At 40.4% G+C, this 17,811-nt stretch overlaps 2 protein-coding genes across 6 annotated transcripts in view; one reads left to right on the top strand and one right to left on the bottom strand.

The window, feature by feature from the left end:
* The first annotated feature begins 593 nt into the window (after positions 1-593).
* ZAR1L (zygote arrest 1 like) lies at positions 594-3,134 on the top strand. The gene is made up of 4 exons (XM_030234800.2): positions 594-1,190; positions 1,598-1,690; positions 1,835-1,909; positions 2,294-3,134. Exons 1-4 carry the CDS (start codon positions 594-596, stop codon positions 2,435-2,437), a joined length of 909 nt encoding a protein of 302 aa, XP_030090660.2. The 3' UTR covers positions 2,438-3,134.
* Positions 3,135-3,275: 141 nt separating this feature from the next.
* FRY (FRY microtubule binding protein) overlaps positions 3,276-17,811 on the bottom strand; it is a 224,273-nt gene continuing 209,737 nt past the window's right edge. For all 5 annotated transcript variants that reach the window (XM_050978471.1, XM_050978466.1, XM_050978479.1 and 2 more), the window contains 6 exons: positions 17,625-17,774; positions 15,990-16,088; positions 15,450-15,533; positions 6,971-7,081; positions 5,293-5,486; positions 3,276-4,742 (listed from right to left, as the gene is read on the bottom strand). In XM_050978471.1, the coding sequence (XP_050834428.1) occupies positions 4,484-4,742; positions 5,293-5,486; positions 6,971-7,081; positions 15,450-15,533; positions 15,990-16,088; positions 17,625-17,774 (897 nt within the window). In that variant the 3' untranslated portion in view covers positions 3,276-4,483. The remainder of the gene's footprint in view (positions 4,743-5,292; positions 5,487-6,970; positions 7,082-15,449; positions 15,534-15,989; positions 16,089-17,624; positions 17,775-17,811) is intronic.

Raw genomic sequence — 17,811 nt, 5'->3', positions numbered from 1 at the left:
CTATTAGTCTAATATGCACATGCTTTTATTATTTGTGTGTATTATTAACACTTATTTCATATACAGATAGTAAACCATTGCTTTCCCTGACTTCAGTTTATACACAGGAGTATATTCCATCTTTTCCTAAAGTGGTTCAGTTGATAGAAAAAGTTCCAGGTAGATAATCTCCAAGTAATGGAAGAATAGGGATGCTCTGACCTTTTAAAACGGGTAAAGACTTCTTTTCAGAGATGTAATTACCTGGATTCTTTGCTCAGCTCTCCGGGGAACACCCAGTTTATCAGGACTTTGTTAGTTTCCCAAAGCCCCTTTTCCTTCTTTTAAGACCATGAGCAGAAGGAACTGTGAGCAAGCAGGCTTCTCCTCGCTACGCAGGCCGTGGTTTTCCCAGCTGTGGCTGAATGACATCTCTCCATCATTAGAGTCTGGCAGAGGAGGAAGGCAGGCAGGCCGGCCTTCCCTTGCCGTCAACCCCCCCCCCCCCCTCAGCTGCCCCCACTTTCCACATCAATTAGCAACCATTACCTCCCCAGGTAGGATAAAAGCAGGGCAGGGAGCCAGGTAGGGCTAACCCTGCAGCGGCGATAGTCATGGACAGCTTCATCTGTTCCCCCTTCAGCACGCACCAGAACTTGAGGAGCAGCCCCACGCTCGGCCGCGGCTGGGACACTGCGCCCAAGCAGCCCAGCTGGAAGCAGAGCAAGAGCGGCAGCATCAGCCCCTTCCTCGGGGGGCCCTTCACGCCGCTGCCCTCCGACTACCTGGACAGCTACCGGCGGGCGCAGCTCCAGGCGCTGCTGTCGCAGGTGGGCCCCGCGCTGGCGCCGCGGCCACGGCGGGCCAGCACGAAGGAGGCGGCGGTGCAGGTGAGCCTGCGGGCCGACGTGGCCGTGCAGTGCTCGCTGGGGCCGCGCACGCTGCCGCCCGCCTGCGCCTTCAGCCCCTCCGCCCTGCACGCCCCGGGCCGCCTCGCCCTCTACTCACCCGCGCCCGACCGCCGCCTCTTCCCGCCGCCCGACGCCGCGCCGCTCCCCGAGAAGGCAGCGCCGGCCGAGGAGATCCCGACGGCGGATGGCGGCGAGGAGCAGCAGGAGAGCCTGGCGGGGGCCGCGCTGCCGCCGCGCCAGGACCCCGTGGGGACGCGGCGGGAGGGGACCGCGACTCCCAGGCAGGGATCTGCCTTCCAGGTGCGCCGGGATGGGGCGGGGGGCGAACCCTCAAGCAGGAAGGCCAGAAATCCCCTCATGAGCAGCACGGTAGTCCCTGCCCTGCCCCGGGCCGGCCCTGTCTCATCTAGAGCAGAAGAGCCTTCAGCCTGTGAAAACCCCCACGTGTGGATCAAAGCATAGCAGAGCGGTTTGGGTTGGAAGGGACCTTTAAGATCATCCAGTTGTAACCTCCCTTACATGGCCAGGGAGGCCACCCACTAGACTCTGTTGCTTGGAGCCCCATTCAATATGGCTTCAAATATTTCCATATGGCTTCCTGAGCAACCTTTTTCAGTGCCTCACCATCCTCGGGGAGTAGTATTGAGGGAGCTGGGCTGGGTGCTCTTGGGCTGCTGGAGAATGCTCAGTGAACTCTGTCTCTGCAGTTCTTGGAGCAGAAGTATGGCTATTTCCACTGCAAAGACTGCAAGACCCGATGGGAGAGTGCTTATGTGTGGTGCATTTCTGGAAGCAACAAGGTAGTTAACATGTAATCTTTTTTTTTTTCTCCTGAGACTTGTAAGAATGACATAAAGTCTTTGACAAATCAGGTTTTGGCACAAACTTAGGTACCTGTATACAACACCTCAAATAAGTCTCTGTACTACATGCCTTTTTTTCAGGTGTACTTCAAGCAGCTGTGTCGCAAGTGCCAGAAAGGCTTCAATCCCTATCGGGTGGAAACAATCCAGTGCCAGGTAAGTTAACTGTACTCCATTAAGACTGTCAGATGTTATCATATACACTAATTGTGTAGTTAAGTTTGATATTGACTTTATCTGGATGAAAACTTGACTTCATCAAAATACTAGGAAATGTTATTTGGGAAATGTGTTTTGGGGCAGGTTTCCCTCCTCTCATGGATGGCTTAACAGTTTTCATATAGAATTATGGCTTGCTACATCTATGGTGTTTCTAGGTGAGAAAGCTCTTACACCTTAAATCCACAGGGTTTTTACCACTAGAGTTCTTAAGTATATCAGCCCCAATGTGTTGATGTTATTAAGGAAAACCAAATGTTAGTCTAACATGAAGTGCATCCTCTTTGATCTACTACTACTAACATGCCTTTGTTTCTTAAGATCTGTTCCAAGACTCGTTGCTCTTGCCCTCAGAGGAAGAGACATATTGATCCCAAGAGACCTCATCGCCAAGAACTCTGTGGCCGCTGCAGAGGAAAAAGGCTGTCCTGTGATAGCACTTACAGCTTCAAATACGTTGTCTGATCCATGTGCCCTCTTCTGTTTTGTGCTTTGCACTTTGTCTATTGCAATGTTTTGACTTAAGGCTTTTGACTTGGCATTGGATAATGGATGAAGACTTCGGTGTTATTGTAAAGTATAATAACTTAAAGTATGTAATTTCACTGAATATATGCTGTAATAAAGTTCAAAAAAAAGTTTGCACTAGTTTGATACCCCTTAGTTTCAGCCTCCTTGGCTGAAAGAGAAAAGTATATCTGAAAGGGAGCAACCCATTTGATTTCCTAAAGATAGTAGACTTTGTTTTGAAGTCTTCAGGGAATGCTAAGATTTAGGCTACAATAGTGTGTTTTTCCTTCAGCCACTCAAACTGAACAAGGGTGGAAGATGCAAATATTCTGGAGGGTAAAGTCTGGTGTAAATGCAAATGTGTCTTCCCCCTGCCTCTGTCAAATGCATATATAAAAACCACAGCTGCTTGGTAGTTGAAGACTATCAGCCAGAACAAGACTATGGCTCTAAAATAGGCAGGAAAAGGGGTGTAAGTGCCCATGTTTGAGATGAGGAGGGGAAAAACTTTCTGGTAGTATCAGTGGTAGTGTAAAAAACACTCTTTAGGGTAGAAGGAAGTTCAGAGGTTTTCATAGTCAGCAGAAGACCAGTGAAACTATTTTTGCTGTTGTAGTCTTCCATGCTGAGTTGTGAGGATTTTTGGTCAGGCTGTAGTTACGTTTCTCACTCTTTTCTATGAATGGTTTCAGCATAAACCAGGAGACAAGTATTTTTTGGGGGGCTGCTAGTCATGGGTACCATGTGTAACAGTACAGATTCAGACAAGAACACAATTTTCACAACAAGCATGTACTGTGTTGTGACTATATACGACTTTTATACTTTAGTTAAATGGACGTACTGATCCAAATTTCAAAGTTACTTCACAAAAACAGTTAAGTGTATTTACAGTGTGAATAAGTTACATAGTTGTCAGAATAAAAGTGTCTCAGATGTGCAACAGATTTACATGCATACATTTAACACTGGACAGCAGTTAAATGTAAGAAAAAAACCCATATTGTCATGACTTTTCTATATACATTACAAATAAAATAAGACCTCTCTTTAAAGAAACTTAACATGAGAACTTGCATTTCACGTTAATATTTTTACTTTTTATACTCAAAATTTATATTAAATAAAAATATGCATGCTTAACAGTTCAAAAGATTTGACTCTGTGATGGGACTTTCTCCTACAAAATGGCAAGTTAAATTAGATCAACCATCCTTTAATAGTATAAATATATTCATAAAAGCAAACCTCTAGTAAAAAGCAGCCAATGTCCTTAATAAAAAAAAAAGAAAATCTATCAAGACCTTTCATGATCCGTGGGGGGGCCTAAGAACAGACCTCTACAATATGATCCAGTACCTTCAGAGACAGTAGCCTAGTAACATTAGGAAATGTACTTCATAGCAGCTCATTTTTTAAAGATACAGTAATCATATTCAAATTACAGTGTACATTAAATTATAGTCTGTTTACAGTTTGTTTCATATACACAGGCTCTCAGCTTTTGACCAACAAGTTTGTGAGATTCCGTGGCCAGCTTCATTCTGCCCATCTTTCACTCAACTAAATAAGAAAAAAAAAAAGAAGGAAAAAATGTACAAGGTTTGTTTTTTTAACAAAAAATACTATTTTGTGAAGGAAACATTGCACTTTTGCCAACCAAAAATTAATTTGCTATAAAGGAAGTATTGTTCAGTGTAGTAGGCTTTGGTATGCAATGGAAGTCACTTCTTCAGTAGTGAGTTGCAGTTGCTCAGTGAAATGCTAACTGGTTTTTGTGCAACACAGAACAAAGGATGTTGTCCCAGGTGCTCTATGCTACCTCTGTCCTTACAGTATTGCTATGTGTTTGAAGTTCAGCCCATCGCTTTTTAGAGGAAATCCTAAATGTAACAAGAGTGAGTACAGTTTGACCAAACCTTTGTAAGGCTGAGAAGACATCGAGCCACCTCACTCCCACAGGGCAGCACTCCCAGCTTGAAAGGGGGCCCAAGGGTCCTGTCAGAGACTTGTGCCGGAAACGCTGGAATCTGGAAGAAAAGTATTGATGACCCGGTAGCTCTGAGCTCTGCGGATCATGTCGCGGATCTCTATGTTCAGTTCCATTAATTTGGTGCAGATTTCAGTCAGGCTCTGGTTGGAGCCCACCAGTGCATAGGTGCCCGTCTGACCCAGGGTTTGGTGGCGGAAGTAAATATTCAGTAGTGTCTGGACTTCATCATCAGAGCTGCTTCCAAAGATGTCATTGGGCCACAAAATCCTGCAATGAGACAGGAAAAGAGCAGGCATTTCATTATGGGTTTATTAGCAGAGAGCAGAGCTATGTGACAGATCTCTAAAAGAAGAATGAACTTGCATGTGCTTATAAGCCTAAAGCAACTCACTGTTTTACACCACTCATTTGTTACTCATATTCTGGTATCAGGCACTGAATACACATAAAAATGAAATTTCCATTATCTAAAGAAATGGTTAAGAAAACTCATTCAAATAGGTGTAAGTGAAACTGGGCTGAATGTTAGCTCATGCCAATGACACGCACCTGTAAGGAATTAACTCAATAAAGATTCTTAAGAGTCTTACGGGTCTTTTGATCTACAGAATGTAATTAAACATCTTAATTATTGCAAGCATATGTTTGATAGTTACTTGTGGCACACCTCTCCAAAAGCCAGTATCAATGCCCCCATGTTCCTTGTTGAAACAATTAATTAATTATTCTGATCCTGTACATTATGTTTTGTTAGGAAGATAATAAATGCTTGTCTAATAACCTGAAAGCCTAATATGAACCATGTAGTAAAACTTGCCTGCATTCTCTTATTTGTCTGACGGCTTTAACAAGTTCATTGTTTTTCAAACACTCCAGCATGGACTGAATAGCTGCTTCAGTAGAGTTGAATGTGGGCTCAGATTCTGTTGTCAGAGGCTCAGCTGCGAGTGCAGCAGTAGCATCCTTCAGATTTTTCTTCAGCTCACTCAGTTCTCTTGACATATTTAACAGCTGTTCCAAGGAGACAAATGAGAAATGGGTATTTTCATTCTCCAAAAGCCCCACATGGAGTAGGTACTTCAAGTTTGTCCTTACTACTCCACTGGATGTACACATTATGGAAAAGACCCCAATTTAATACAAGGACAGTTCTTGATCTCTGTACAATATAGAGAAAAACCAAACTACAGGTTTTTTTTTTTACCTTTGTGCATCCTTTAACATTATGCTGTAGTTTTGGCTTGCTAAAATGCAGGAGCATATCTAAACAAGCTTTTATTTTTCACCCTTGCTACTTTTTTCACATCATAGTAGAAGAACTGAAGAAAGCATGTACTTCTCCTAGCAAGCTGTTGATATTTATTTACAAAATACATTCAGCATCTGACATGATTAACAGATGGACAAGAAATGTATAACCCTTTCTTAGGCTGAAAAGTTAATATGGCACAAGATTCATAAATACTTAGTTAATAATTTCCAAGGATCTACTTTTTCATGCTCCTACATGCTAAAAATAGCCACTGTCACATGAACTGACAATGGAATTTCCTTCAAGTAATACCCTGTGAATCCAGCAAAATATAGTGATATAGTGAAATATAGCAAAATATATTTGGATCCAGCAAATGTCATAGTGAAATAGCTATTCTTTGTACAATTGTTTCCCAGTTTTGCGGGCTGCAATATTTGTAACAATTTAACAAAGTCATAACTGTGATATATACTTACAGAAATCAATTATAAGGAATACAAAATACTTTTAAAACTTATATTGCTCTAGTAGTAGTAGTAGATGCCTATTGTCCTGTCTTGTCTTAAAAGTGAACAGCCCAGTCACAATGTGAGCCAGCCTTCACAACATACAATATATTGTATCCTTAAGACACAATAAATATTCAAATTCTTTTTACTCTGACAGCACATCTGATAAAACAATTTCTGTTTATAGGCCATATATAAACTACTAGAATATGTAATAAAATACATGTGATCGGTTCAAATTTTATTTTACAGAGCAGAGTACAACAACTTCTTCTACTCAATAGTTTAAAATATATACATTTTTCTCCTTACCAGGAGAAAAATACACATGGAATGCTAAGTTAAATGATAATCATTCAGCTTAAAGTGATCACCTCAAAGATATTTCAAAGTATTACATATTTTAGCTACTGCTGAAAATAAACTTGACTAACAGTACTGTTTGCATGAAATTTTTTTTAAAGTAAGATTCATAGATATATCTAAAAACAAAAAGATGTTTGGGTCAAAAGTGAGAGTGTGCTATGTCAAAATATTTAGAGAAAAAGGTTTGTAAACATTACAGAATTAAAAATACAGGACATTAAGATATTTAGTTGATTATATATGCCTGCAGATTTATAGTCAGTGTGAAATAGTGGAATCTTGTTGTTAAGTCCAGAGAAAGGAAAAATAAGAACATGAAAATAAAGTGGAATTTTCAGTATAGGACTTTGTAGTTTGTTACATACCTCCGGCATGGAACTCACTTCATGCACTTGTCCAATAAGTTTGCAGTAGGACTGAAAAAGCAACAGCAGCTGGAAGTGCAGTTTATATAATCTCTGACAGAGTTCCAATTGCTAAGGAAAGATTTGTAGGAGAAGAAATAATTAATAAATATTCGTGAGTTTAGATAATTTTTGATAACTAACAAACCACATTGAGATAGTTGGTTCTCAAAAACATTATTTTACTGAAGTATGATCATATACTATTTCAGAAAATAAGTAATGAGTTTTCTTCTGCAGCTAAGTCATATTGACATTGAAAATAAAATTAGGACAGCTAGGTCTCATGTAGCACATGTCAGCATCAGCCTCAAAATATTCTGTTTTGGTTAGCTTCACTGTCTCCAGTTTGCAGCTGGAAAGCAGAAACAGAGTACAGGGAAAGTGACTTCCCTACATAGAACATGAAACTCCCAAATTTCAGATAAGGTCAAAGACCTCTTCTAAGGGATGGAAATCTAAGACAGAAGCCATGAAATAGTAGTCCAAGATGGTCAAAGCTCCTGCCTGCTCCTCTGAGGAGAGAGACACAGAGGTGATAAATTCATCTAGGAGTGAGAAGGAGGAAATGCCAGCCCTGGAAGTTAAAACGCTTCTCATGGATTTTCCACCATCTTAAAGAAACTATACAACAGATGGATGGAGTTTAATTTGTAAGAGGGTATTTGGCTTCTATGAAGTATTCTCCCAGATTAAGTAGATACTCCTCTTGTTTCTTCCAGTGTAAAGTGCAGCATTTCATAAAAGATTCAGACAGATTGAAATAATGGGTGATGGGCAGAGCTGCCAGAGAGGTCAAGTTAATATGCTTAGAGTTCCTGGTATTCTTGTGTCTAACAGGAGGGCAATCTCCTAGTGACAGCTGGATCACGGTGAAGAAGGCAGGAACATTTAGTATTCAGCTAATTTTATAAGAAGTGAAAATCCTGCAAGTAGAAGTCCTGACCTTGTAGTGACCCTTTGGCAGGAAAGCCTTACAGACTTCCAACCGTATTTGATTTGCCTACGGTAACAGACACCGTGACCAAGGCTGGGCTCAGTGATATTTCCATCTGTTTGGAGGAACTAGAGCAGAGTTTCATGCCAAAATTGGCAGAAAAGAAGAAGCTATTCGTGTTTTCTTCTTTAAAGCCCTTCATCCATGCTTAGTTACCAGCACATGCTGCAGCTCTTTGCTGAATTTGGGACGGGACTGGGCAAATGTCAGCACAAACACTGACAGAAAGTACTTTAAGTACATTATAAATGTTAATTTGACTGAAGTGTTTTATTTACATATGGTTCAACATTTAAGTGCCACATTTTTTAATAATAAGCCAAAATTAGAACCACAGTTTAGTGTTCCAGTTCCCCAGATTTCTGTACCAGCCTCACAAGGCTGAGGGACTAAGGTCAAAAGCAAATTTCATCTTTTTTCACCAGGGTGAGGTCAACACCAACTACCCATCAGAATAAACAGCCAAGGGCACTGCCAAAATGAGGCAGAGCTGGTCTCCTTCTAAAGAGGGTTTGTGGAGGAAAGTGGGGAGCAGGAGGATAGTGCCAAGCCAGAAGGTGTCAGCCTAGCAGGGTTTGTCCTGCTGAAGGCCAGGCACACGGGGCTGGTTACACCTCAGCACCACCAGGGCAACAGAGCTCAGCACTATAAATTTGCCTGGTCTGAGCTCTGTGCCATTGTGGATCTGGTATCTGTGTCATCATGTTCAATGCCTGTTACTGGAGGGCAGCACTGGAGTGCTCCTGTCCCAAATGGAAAGGAGGAATTTCAGCAAGGAGAAAGCCTTCAGCAAGTTTGCAGATGACACAGAAGGATGGGATGCCATCCAGGCCCATGAGAACCTAATGAGGTTCAACAGCTCCAAGTGCAAAGGGCTGCACCTGCACTGGGGCAATCCCAGACATGAGCACAGACTGGAACAGGAACTCATGGAGAGCAGCCCTGTGGAGTTTTCCTGGATGAATGTGACCTAGCAGTGTGTGCTCACAGCCCAGAAGGCAAACCACATCCTGGGCAGCATCAGGAGCACCTCTCCTGTGAAGACAGGATGAGAGGGTTTAGCCTGGAGAAGAGAAGGCTCCAGGAAGGGCTTGTAATAACCTTCCAGTACTTAGAGGGGCACATAAAAAACGTGGAGAGCAATTTTTTTACAAAAGGCAGATCATGGTAGGACAAGGGGCAAGCTTTCAACAAAAAGAGGAGAGATTTAGATTAGATATTAGGAAGAATTTCTTTATGTGGAGGGTAGGGAGGCACTGGAACAGGTTGTCTAGAGAAGTTGTGGATGCCCTACCCCTGTAAGTGTTCAAGACCAGGCTGGATGAGGTTTTCAGCAGCTTGGTCAAGTGAAAGCTGTCCCTGCCTATGGGGTTGAAACTACATCATCTTTAAGGTGCTTTCCAACTCAAACCATTCTATGATCTTACCAGACTGGATATGACAGCCAAGACCCACAAATGCAGAAAGAAGGTCCTGCAGATATGTGGTGGGGAGCAGATGTGCTAGGGCAGAACTGACTTGTAGACAGGGACACAAAGACTATCAGTACAAAGAGGGAGGGCATGAGGAACACTGCCTGTGAAATAAACCTGCCCAGGGGCCATCCTCTGTAACCAAGGGCACAGAGCACTGCCAAATCTGCGATTCTCTCCCCAAAATAATGACTGATTGTTTAGATACAGTCTCCTGGAGATGGCTTTGGCTTCTGTCTTCTCTCAAACCATGCTCAGGCATGTCGGGGCTGGCTGGTGGCCTGCCCAGGGAAGGTGCTGATCGCTCACCCGAGCAAGTGCCAGCCCAGGGACACTCACTGGTCCTGTTCAAGTAGGGACACAGCCTGAGGCTCCCCAGCAGGGATCAAATTCACTCTATTCAAATTTTGGAGACCTAGCAACACTACACTACACAGCAGTTACATACACATATAGTTGGAGCTGTCAGGGAATTAATAATTGAAAACAAGCCTCACATCATTCAAAAAACCCATCTCATGATAGCTTGTAACACTGGATTTTTTTTCAGTCCTTGAAGAACAATAATTCAGTTTCACCCTTGTGGCTGTTAACCTGAATGAAAACAAACTAAGGTCAAAGTAATGGTTGTAGTTTGACTCACTTAGTATTTAGTTACTGTATAAAGAAACTCAATTTTTGTTCTTCCTGAATAAGTATTAGAAACCAATAGGGGTGAAATTGTTCATCAACACATACACAAAAGCCATTTGAAATGTAACTTCCAACTATAAATTGTAGTTTTTCACTAGGAAAAATGGAAAATTATTAATTTTAAAATAGCAAAAAATGTTTCCTGACCCAGCATATTACATCCATTCAAAAGCTTGATTTGTAAAAATGTATCTAAATGACCATTTGAAACAGCATATGAAAGTGTCAAAATTTTGGCGCAGTATTTTTTGATTTCACAAAACACATGTTAGTAAATTATTTTAGTCACCACATTTAGATGCACGTATTGTATAGGAAAATTATAACAAAAAAGAAACATGCTTAGAAGTAAAACAGTAGAATTGGGGTGTATAAGTCCATCCACAGATGGACAAAAAATATCAAAGAACTTCAACTTACTGCAAGAGATTCCATTTGCTACACAGCAAGCATGGCACAGGAGAAAAGGAAAGGAAAGAAAGTATAGTGTCAGTGTAATGCATGCGATAGGAAGCACAGCCCATCTGTAATAGCATAACTTATCAGCAGTATTAGCAATGCTTGCCTCAACCTGATAATTGGTTGGAATATCACATTCAACATGCACAGCGTTCTTAATAAACCAAGCTTTAATTCTAATGATAAATTCCAGTCTAAATATCCTCAGTTAGATCTTCAGATTTATTAGCTTAGATTTATCCTACCCACCAGCTCAAGAACTTACAGTGAAATAGCATTAGAAAACTCTTGAAATAACACTTTTATTTAAATTTGTCTTTTTCTTATTAAGAAAAGCTCATATTGCAAAGTACTAAAAAAATTAGGAATTATTTTCAAGTGATTAATAAAACTGAACTTTGCTATTTCTAAATATTTTCTTGTTTAAAAATACTTCTATTTTTTTTACAAATCTAACAAAATTGGCAGGATAAGTTTTATGGCTGCTGGGCTTATTACTTGGCACATTACAATGGAAATGTTTTGCATATAACCTTCAAGTTATGACTATCAAAAAGAAAAAAAATGTGTGGAAAATGCCAATTTTGTTTAACTACAGGGCAATGCCACAAGTTGAGCCTTGTAGTCCTTCCTCTCACCACTAATGACTCACTGGTTTATAATTCTGAAGCTATTAAAATGTCAGTGCAAGTCCTGTTCCAATAATAATAAAAATTCTAATTGACTTGCATTAGCATTTCAAAGATTAGGGGACTAAGTGCTCTCTTTGAAACAGAAGTGTTCCTCTTTGCTAAGAACTAACATTTGCACTCTGCGTTCACTTAATGCAGCTTTTCTTATTTTATAAATATTACACTCTCATTACATTTTACATGGAGAGAGTCATCATGTAAATGCTGTTAGTAACAACCACAACCACATCTGCCCAGTTACAGCCTGATGTCAGTGCATATGCACACAGTGTTAATAAGCATATGGAATTCTTATTGAAATTATTTACCTTCTCACCAATACAAAGGCAGAAATAGAGAAACATGAAATAATATTAACTTTGATGAGCCTAACAGAGCATTTCAGTCTGTTTTCTTTACACTGGCCTTACTATTAAGATATATATAGGAAAAGTGTTGCCCCAAACCCTGCACTGCTTTTTTATAAAACCATGATAATCTAAGCTTTAAGGTCTTGTGATGCTTAATTTTTTTTTCCTTTAACATTGCTTGAATAGTTGCTTCTTTATTTAGTACTCTTCAGAAAAACCCCTTTATAGCTTGGCTTCCATGCAGTTCACATAAATGAAGCTTTATAAAGCTAAATTCAAGATAAGAAGAAGACAAGAGCAGACAGATCACTGTGTTCCAGTACACTCACAGGTGTGCTGGCTTGTGTTTTTTCAAATCTTGTTGTCTCTCTTAAGCTACTCTGAAGTTTAGCATGCCACCAAGCTTCACTTAGACTTTCAAAAATACTGGAATCCATACATAATTTCTAATTTGCCATGGAATTTACTTTAAAGAAGGGGGGAAGAGGGAGGTGGAAGCAGCAAATAAGTGAATTCCATGGTCTTTTTTGTCAGAAAACACTGTCTCCTCTGTACTGCTTCCAAAACCAGGGCAAGCCAAAAAAAAAAAAAAAAAAGGGGGTGAGGAAGGGGTTTCACATTACTTGAAAAACTTCCTTCTTCACTGGAAGAAAATACACTGGATACAAAATTTCCCTGAGCTACTGACGCTCAGTTCCATATTGCTCTCCAATATCATGAGTGTAACTTCCTCCCTCTTTCACCATAAAATGAAAGATTCCTTGGAAGTTGAAAAGAGATTAATGACTGGCTGAAGTGATATTTCTTTTCTTCTGAAGCAGCAAGGACCCAGGTGGAATGATCATAGCCTTCACACTTTTCACTTTCTGGTTTAATTCTTAGAGTAAGGAAAGTGTTTTAGATTAGTTGATAGACACTACACAATCAGTGGTTTTGGCAGCTGAAAATACTAAATGTTCATCTGCCCAATTCTTTAAGCAGCCAGTAAATGCAGCATCAAAGAAGGACACAATGGCATGTGCAGTTATCTTTTGTCTATAAGTTGCCTCCTATGTCATTGAGACTCCATTGCTCAAAGTAGCATCAAAGCTTACAATCACACACATCCAAGTCATGTAATTTGTTGCACTGCTAAGGCAGGGGAAAGACATTCTGGGACAAGAAGCTTTTACCCAATTTCAGAAAAGTTGCTAGCTCTAGCAACTGACCTAGACAAGCTTCTATTTCAAGCCTCTTTAATGTCAGAGTAAGCAATTTTTGTCTTTGCCCATTTTCAGTAACAGTAACAATAGTCAACAAATCATGTGCAATTATTTTGAAATAAGATCTGATTACAGAAACTGTGCCAAATTAGTTACCAGCATCAGGAGGCATTTGTGACAAGGCTGAATTTGGTCTCACATCTGTCTCATCTGTAAAAGGGTCTGTTTTCCCCTCAAGCTTTTTACCAGGTGAGGAATTCTAAGAATCTAAGATCTCTGCCTTCTGTAGAGCAAGCTGTTGCTTTTTCTTCTTTCTCATTAATTCTGAATCTTTTCCAGAAGTAGCCTGGTTTTGTGCTTGGCTAAACAATTCTTTTTTGGACATAAGTTTTCATTTGGATTTCAGGCCCTAGACTAAACCTCAACAATTTTGAGAGTTTGGGCAGGTTCCCTTATGTCTATCACTGTAAGACAGACATTTTCCCTCCTACAATTATTAGATTCTTTAGCCTTTCATGTTGAGGGAGAAGTGGAGAGGAAAGATAAGAAAAAAAATACCTGCCAGTCTAGGAGTAATTTTTCCTTGTCCCTTCCTATTTGCATTTCCTCAGTTTCCCTGGCCTCTTCCTCCCATTACACTTTCATTGAATAAACAGATTGTTCCTTTGGGAAAAGCTGCTTCAATTGAGGTGAATAAGTAGGGGAAGAAAAAAATATGCCTGTTCATCCTGTCAACTTCCAAGGAATAATGCATTTTGGCCTGAATGAATAATGCTGGGGAGAAACCAGGGACTCCTAAAGAAATAAGAAACCTTCTTTTCAGTCTGTCTGATAAAGAGTGTAAATACCAACCCTGGCTTCACAAAACACACATTTAATTCAGAAACAGAGATCACCTAGTTACAAAAACCTACACAGGTCTAACATGACATCTACTGACTTTTAGATGTGTTTAGGCCAGCATATATGAGTTCAGGTTATTCCTTCTCTTTAACATTGTTTTTTTACTTTTTCAAAAAAGAAACAATGCAGTTGATCAGCAAGATGTGTCATTCTCCATCCCATTCTATGCATTTCCAAAAGAGAGATGAAGAGGATAAATTAAGCTGTCTACAGCAAGGTATGTAACACCACAGGCTGAAGTCACTGTTCAGGGTGTTTGTACATCCCAGGGAACGGAATGCCCACACACATCCCAGTAGTGCCATATACTCCACTGCCCTCTTGCAGGAGAGGCAGAGATATGTGCTACTGTCTTTTTTTAGACTTCAGAATAGCTCATTTGTAACTTCCTTGCACTCCATCACAATTACAGAAGAGACAGTATCTCCTTTAAACCCACTGGAAAGTGCCTAACTTTTGTGGGTGCCAGTGCTAAGTGGGGGAAGATTGAAACAATTTTCCCACTGCCTGTGATTGCAGCCAGAGGATTTATTAGAAAATCAGATTTGCTAATAAGGTCAAGGAAGCCCAAATGCAGGGGTGGCAAGGATTTGGGATTCTTGGAAAATGAAATATAAAAACAAAAATCAAGGGAGTTCAAAGACAAGAAGACAAATACATAGAGAGGGGAAAGAGAGATAAAGACAGAAGAAAATAAAGTGACTTGGAGGAGAAGACAGACAAACTGAAACCAACTTAAGATTAAAACAAGGTATTTGAAAAAATGGTTACAACAGGCAAGTCTGTGTTTTGAATATGTAGCAATTATCTTTTATAAGTCAAAATACATGGGAAGAGGAAACTTCACTTTTCTTCTACATGCTGTTTGCGTGCTTCCCAATTTTGGCTAATTCTGTCCAGCCCCCTCTTTTTCCCATCCCTCCACTGTCTTTCTTCCAAAAGGAAACAGCCCAACAAAATAACATTCCTTAACTCATTATACATCACCCAGATATGATCTGTTTCCTATACTTAGTATATCAAATAACAGTATTAACTGCTGATGGTATTGATATCTGAAAATACGATTCCTTAACTGGAATAAAGAAACATAAACAAGAAATAAATATACATGTACATGTGTGTATGAAATTTTTGTTAAAAATTGGTAAAGAGATATTCTGCCTTAGATCTAAATACTTATCTACAGCATAAATAATTTTGCTGGCCATTTTACAGCAAAACTAACTACTGATCTAAGTGTATTTGTAACTACTGATCTAAGTGTATTTCAACCAGGCAATTTTTGCTGCTGGGCAGAAGGAGAATGTAACAGCTGAAGATAAAATGGGAGTAACATGGAAGGAGAGTACAGCAGGAATGATTTTCAGAGACACTGTGGAAAACTGCTGCTGCAATGGCTTTCTAAAAGGGAGAGCACAGGGTAAGGGTCAGCTCTGCTTCTTTGTTGAGAGTAGGACAGCAGAAGTACCTCCTGTGAATACTTCCCATTTCCTGGGGCCAGGACTGAGGCAACAACAATAGCTGCAAGCCCAAAGTGTGAAAACTGGATCATGCCCAAGCCCAGCAGAGAATCAAGGAGGAAGTGGAGCAGGCTCTTGTGGGTTCAAGAACAAGGCACATCACACAAATGTCACTTTATGGGAGAGAAATAATACTGGCCATTCATTACCTTCTCTTCGGAGTCCCCTGGCTGGCAAGTAATAACTCCATCTCGTGAGCCCCCAGCAAACGTTGCTTTGCAGTTTGCAAGCCACTGTTTTCAGAAAGAAATTAAAGAAAATATTAATGAGATCTGTGCTTTGATTCAAAGAAAGATAAGCAGTATTTTAGTTTCACAGCATACCACGTAAATAAAAATTTCCAATTGCATTTTTTTATTACCATAGATGATGACAATTTGCTTTGACTGTAATTTAAAAAGTGTAGTCTTGATTTCTATTAGTATTTCACTGACATGAACTAAGAAAATTATTAATGAATAAATAGGAGAGATACAAGGGATATTAAAGATACTATTGTTTCTAATATTAAAGGATAAAATAGCTACTTTTTAGTTCTTGTTCATATATCCAGGAAGAAACATTCAATAAATCCAGTATCTGAAATCTGGTTTTCTGCTGAATGTTAGTTTAAACAGATGTGAGTGGATGTGCAGTTTCCTGAAATAGCCTAAATATACAGACAAGACCAAGAGCATAATTGAGCATACCGAGAGTGTGGCCTCTTTCCTGTTGTTGTATGTGTCCAGGTACTCCTGCAGCTCTAGAACACTGAACTTCAGCTTTTCAAGAAGGCCACAAGAGAGCAGCTGGAGAAATGAAATCAAAGGGTCTGTAAATGTCACTATAAAAGAATGGAAATACTGCTAGACAGTATAGGAAAGATATTGCAAAAGAATACCTAGATTTACATATACTAATACTGAAAAATTTTAACATTTATGCAAAAATCTACATAACTAGGATACTATACTGAAAAGTGAAACAGCAAAAGTTGCACCTATGATGACATAGAATTGAAAGTGTGTTCTGTGTTTAATGACTTAGCAGAGGACCTCTCTAAAATGGAACAGTACATAAAGCTTAACCAGTTTCTCTCCACAGCTCTCTGATGATGTAAGGCACAGCTCTTCCATGGTCACAGCAGTGGGCTCAAGACTACACTTGGCCAGTTGCTACCTCTAGACTTCACTGTGGGATGTCACGCTGTCCTCATGTTGCTGGATAAACATGAGCCAGAATGAAGACAATGGGAAGGGCCCTCTCATTAATTCCCTAATATATATTTTTTAATAGAATTATAGAATAATTGAAGTTGAAAAAGATTTCCAAGATCAAGCCCAACCTTTGACAAATACCATCATGCCCACTATACCATATCACAAAGTGCCACATCATCTTGGTGATGTGGCACTTTTAAACACTTCCAGGGACAGTGACTCTACTGCTTCCCTGGGCATCCTGTTCCAAAACTTAACACTGTTTCAGTGAAGAAACTTTTCCTAATATATAATCTGAACCTCCACTGGCACAACCTGATGCTGCTCCCTCTTGTCTGGTCGCTGGTTGCCCGGGAGAAAAGACTGCCCACCACCCTGGCTACACCCTCCTTTCAGACAGTTGTAGGGAGCAATGAGATCTCCCCTGATCTTCCTTTTCTACAGGCTAAACACCCCCAGCTCCCTCAGCTGCTCCTCATCAGACTTGTGCTCCAGACCCTTCCCCAGCTCTGTTGCTCTTCTCTGGACACACTTCAGCCCCTCAATGCCCTCCTTGCAGTGAGGGGCCCAGAAATGAATCCAGAACTTGGGGTGTGCCCTCACCAGTGCTGAGTACAGGGGCACAATCACTGCCCTGGTGCTGCTGGCCACACTACTGCTGATACAAGCCCGGATGCCACTGGCCTTCTTGGCCACCTGGGCACAGCTGGGTCATGTTCAGCCATCATCATCCTCGTATCACAACTGACTCAAACAAAATCATTGCACATATTACCACCTTTCATGCTGAACTATGTAAAAAATAGCTGCTTCTTTTTAATTTGTGGAGCCATTTGGGTGCAGCAGGCATCTGTTTTATGTTGGGGTTTGGCACACAGGTTCAACACATCATAACTATTCCATGAGTCTATGATTTTATACTGCCCATCTGTCTTAATAAAATACTACTTAATAAAATAATACAGAAAATGAATGGAAATATGGTTCCCAACAAGAGTTAAAAAATGCAAAATAGGAGAAGAATTCCTTTTTGGCATATCTGTTCAGGAGTTGCTCAAAAGTGAAACAGCCAGTAAAATAACACACAGCAATGAAGTATGTGCCTTTTGAAAGGAATATACTCACTGTTTCTGCATCTACAAAGAGGGTGGGACATTCTGAACATGATGTTAACATCTGAGAAGACCTCACAAACTTGGAGCCTATTCCTCTCAAGTTGTCTCCCAAGTAACTAGCTGCATCACAGGTTAGAAAGCAGAATCTTTTCTGAATATTCTGTAAAGCAAAATACAGTTTATTACATTATTTACTC

This window comes from Serinus canaria, chromosome 1 (genome assembly GCF_022539315.1).
Source record: "Serinus canaria isolate serCan28SL12 chromosome 1, serCan2020, whole genome shotgun sequence".
NCBI lineage: Eukaryota > Metazoa > Chordata > Aves > Passeriformes > Fringillidae > Serinus > Serinus canaria.
Note: the sequence above shows the minus strand (reverse complement) of the source record. Positions and strands in the feature narration are given on the sequence as shown.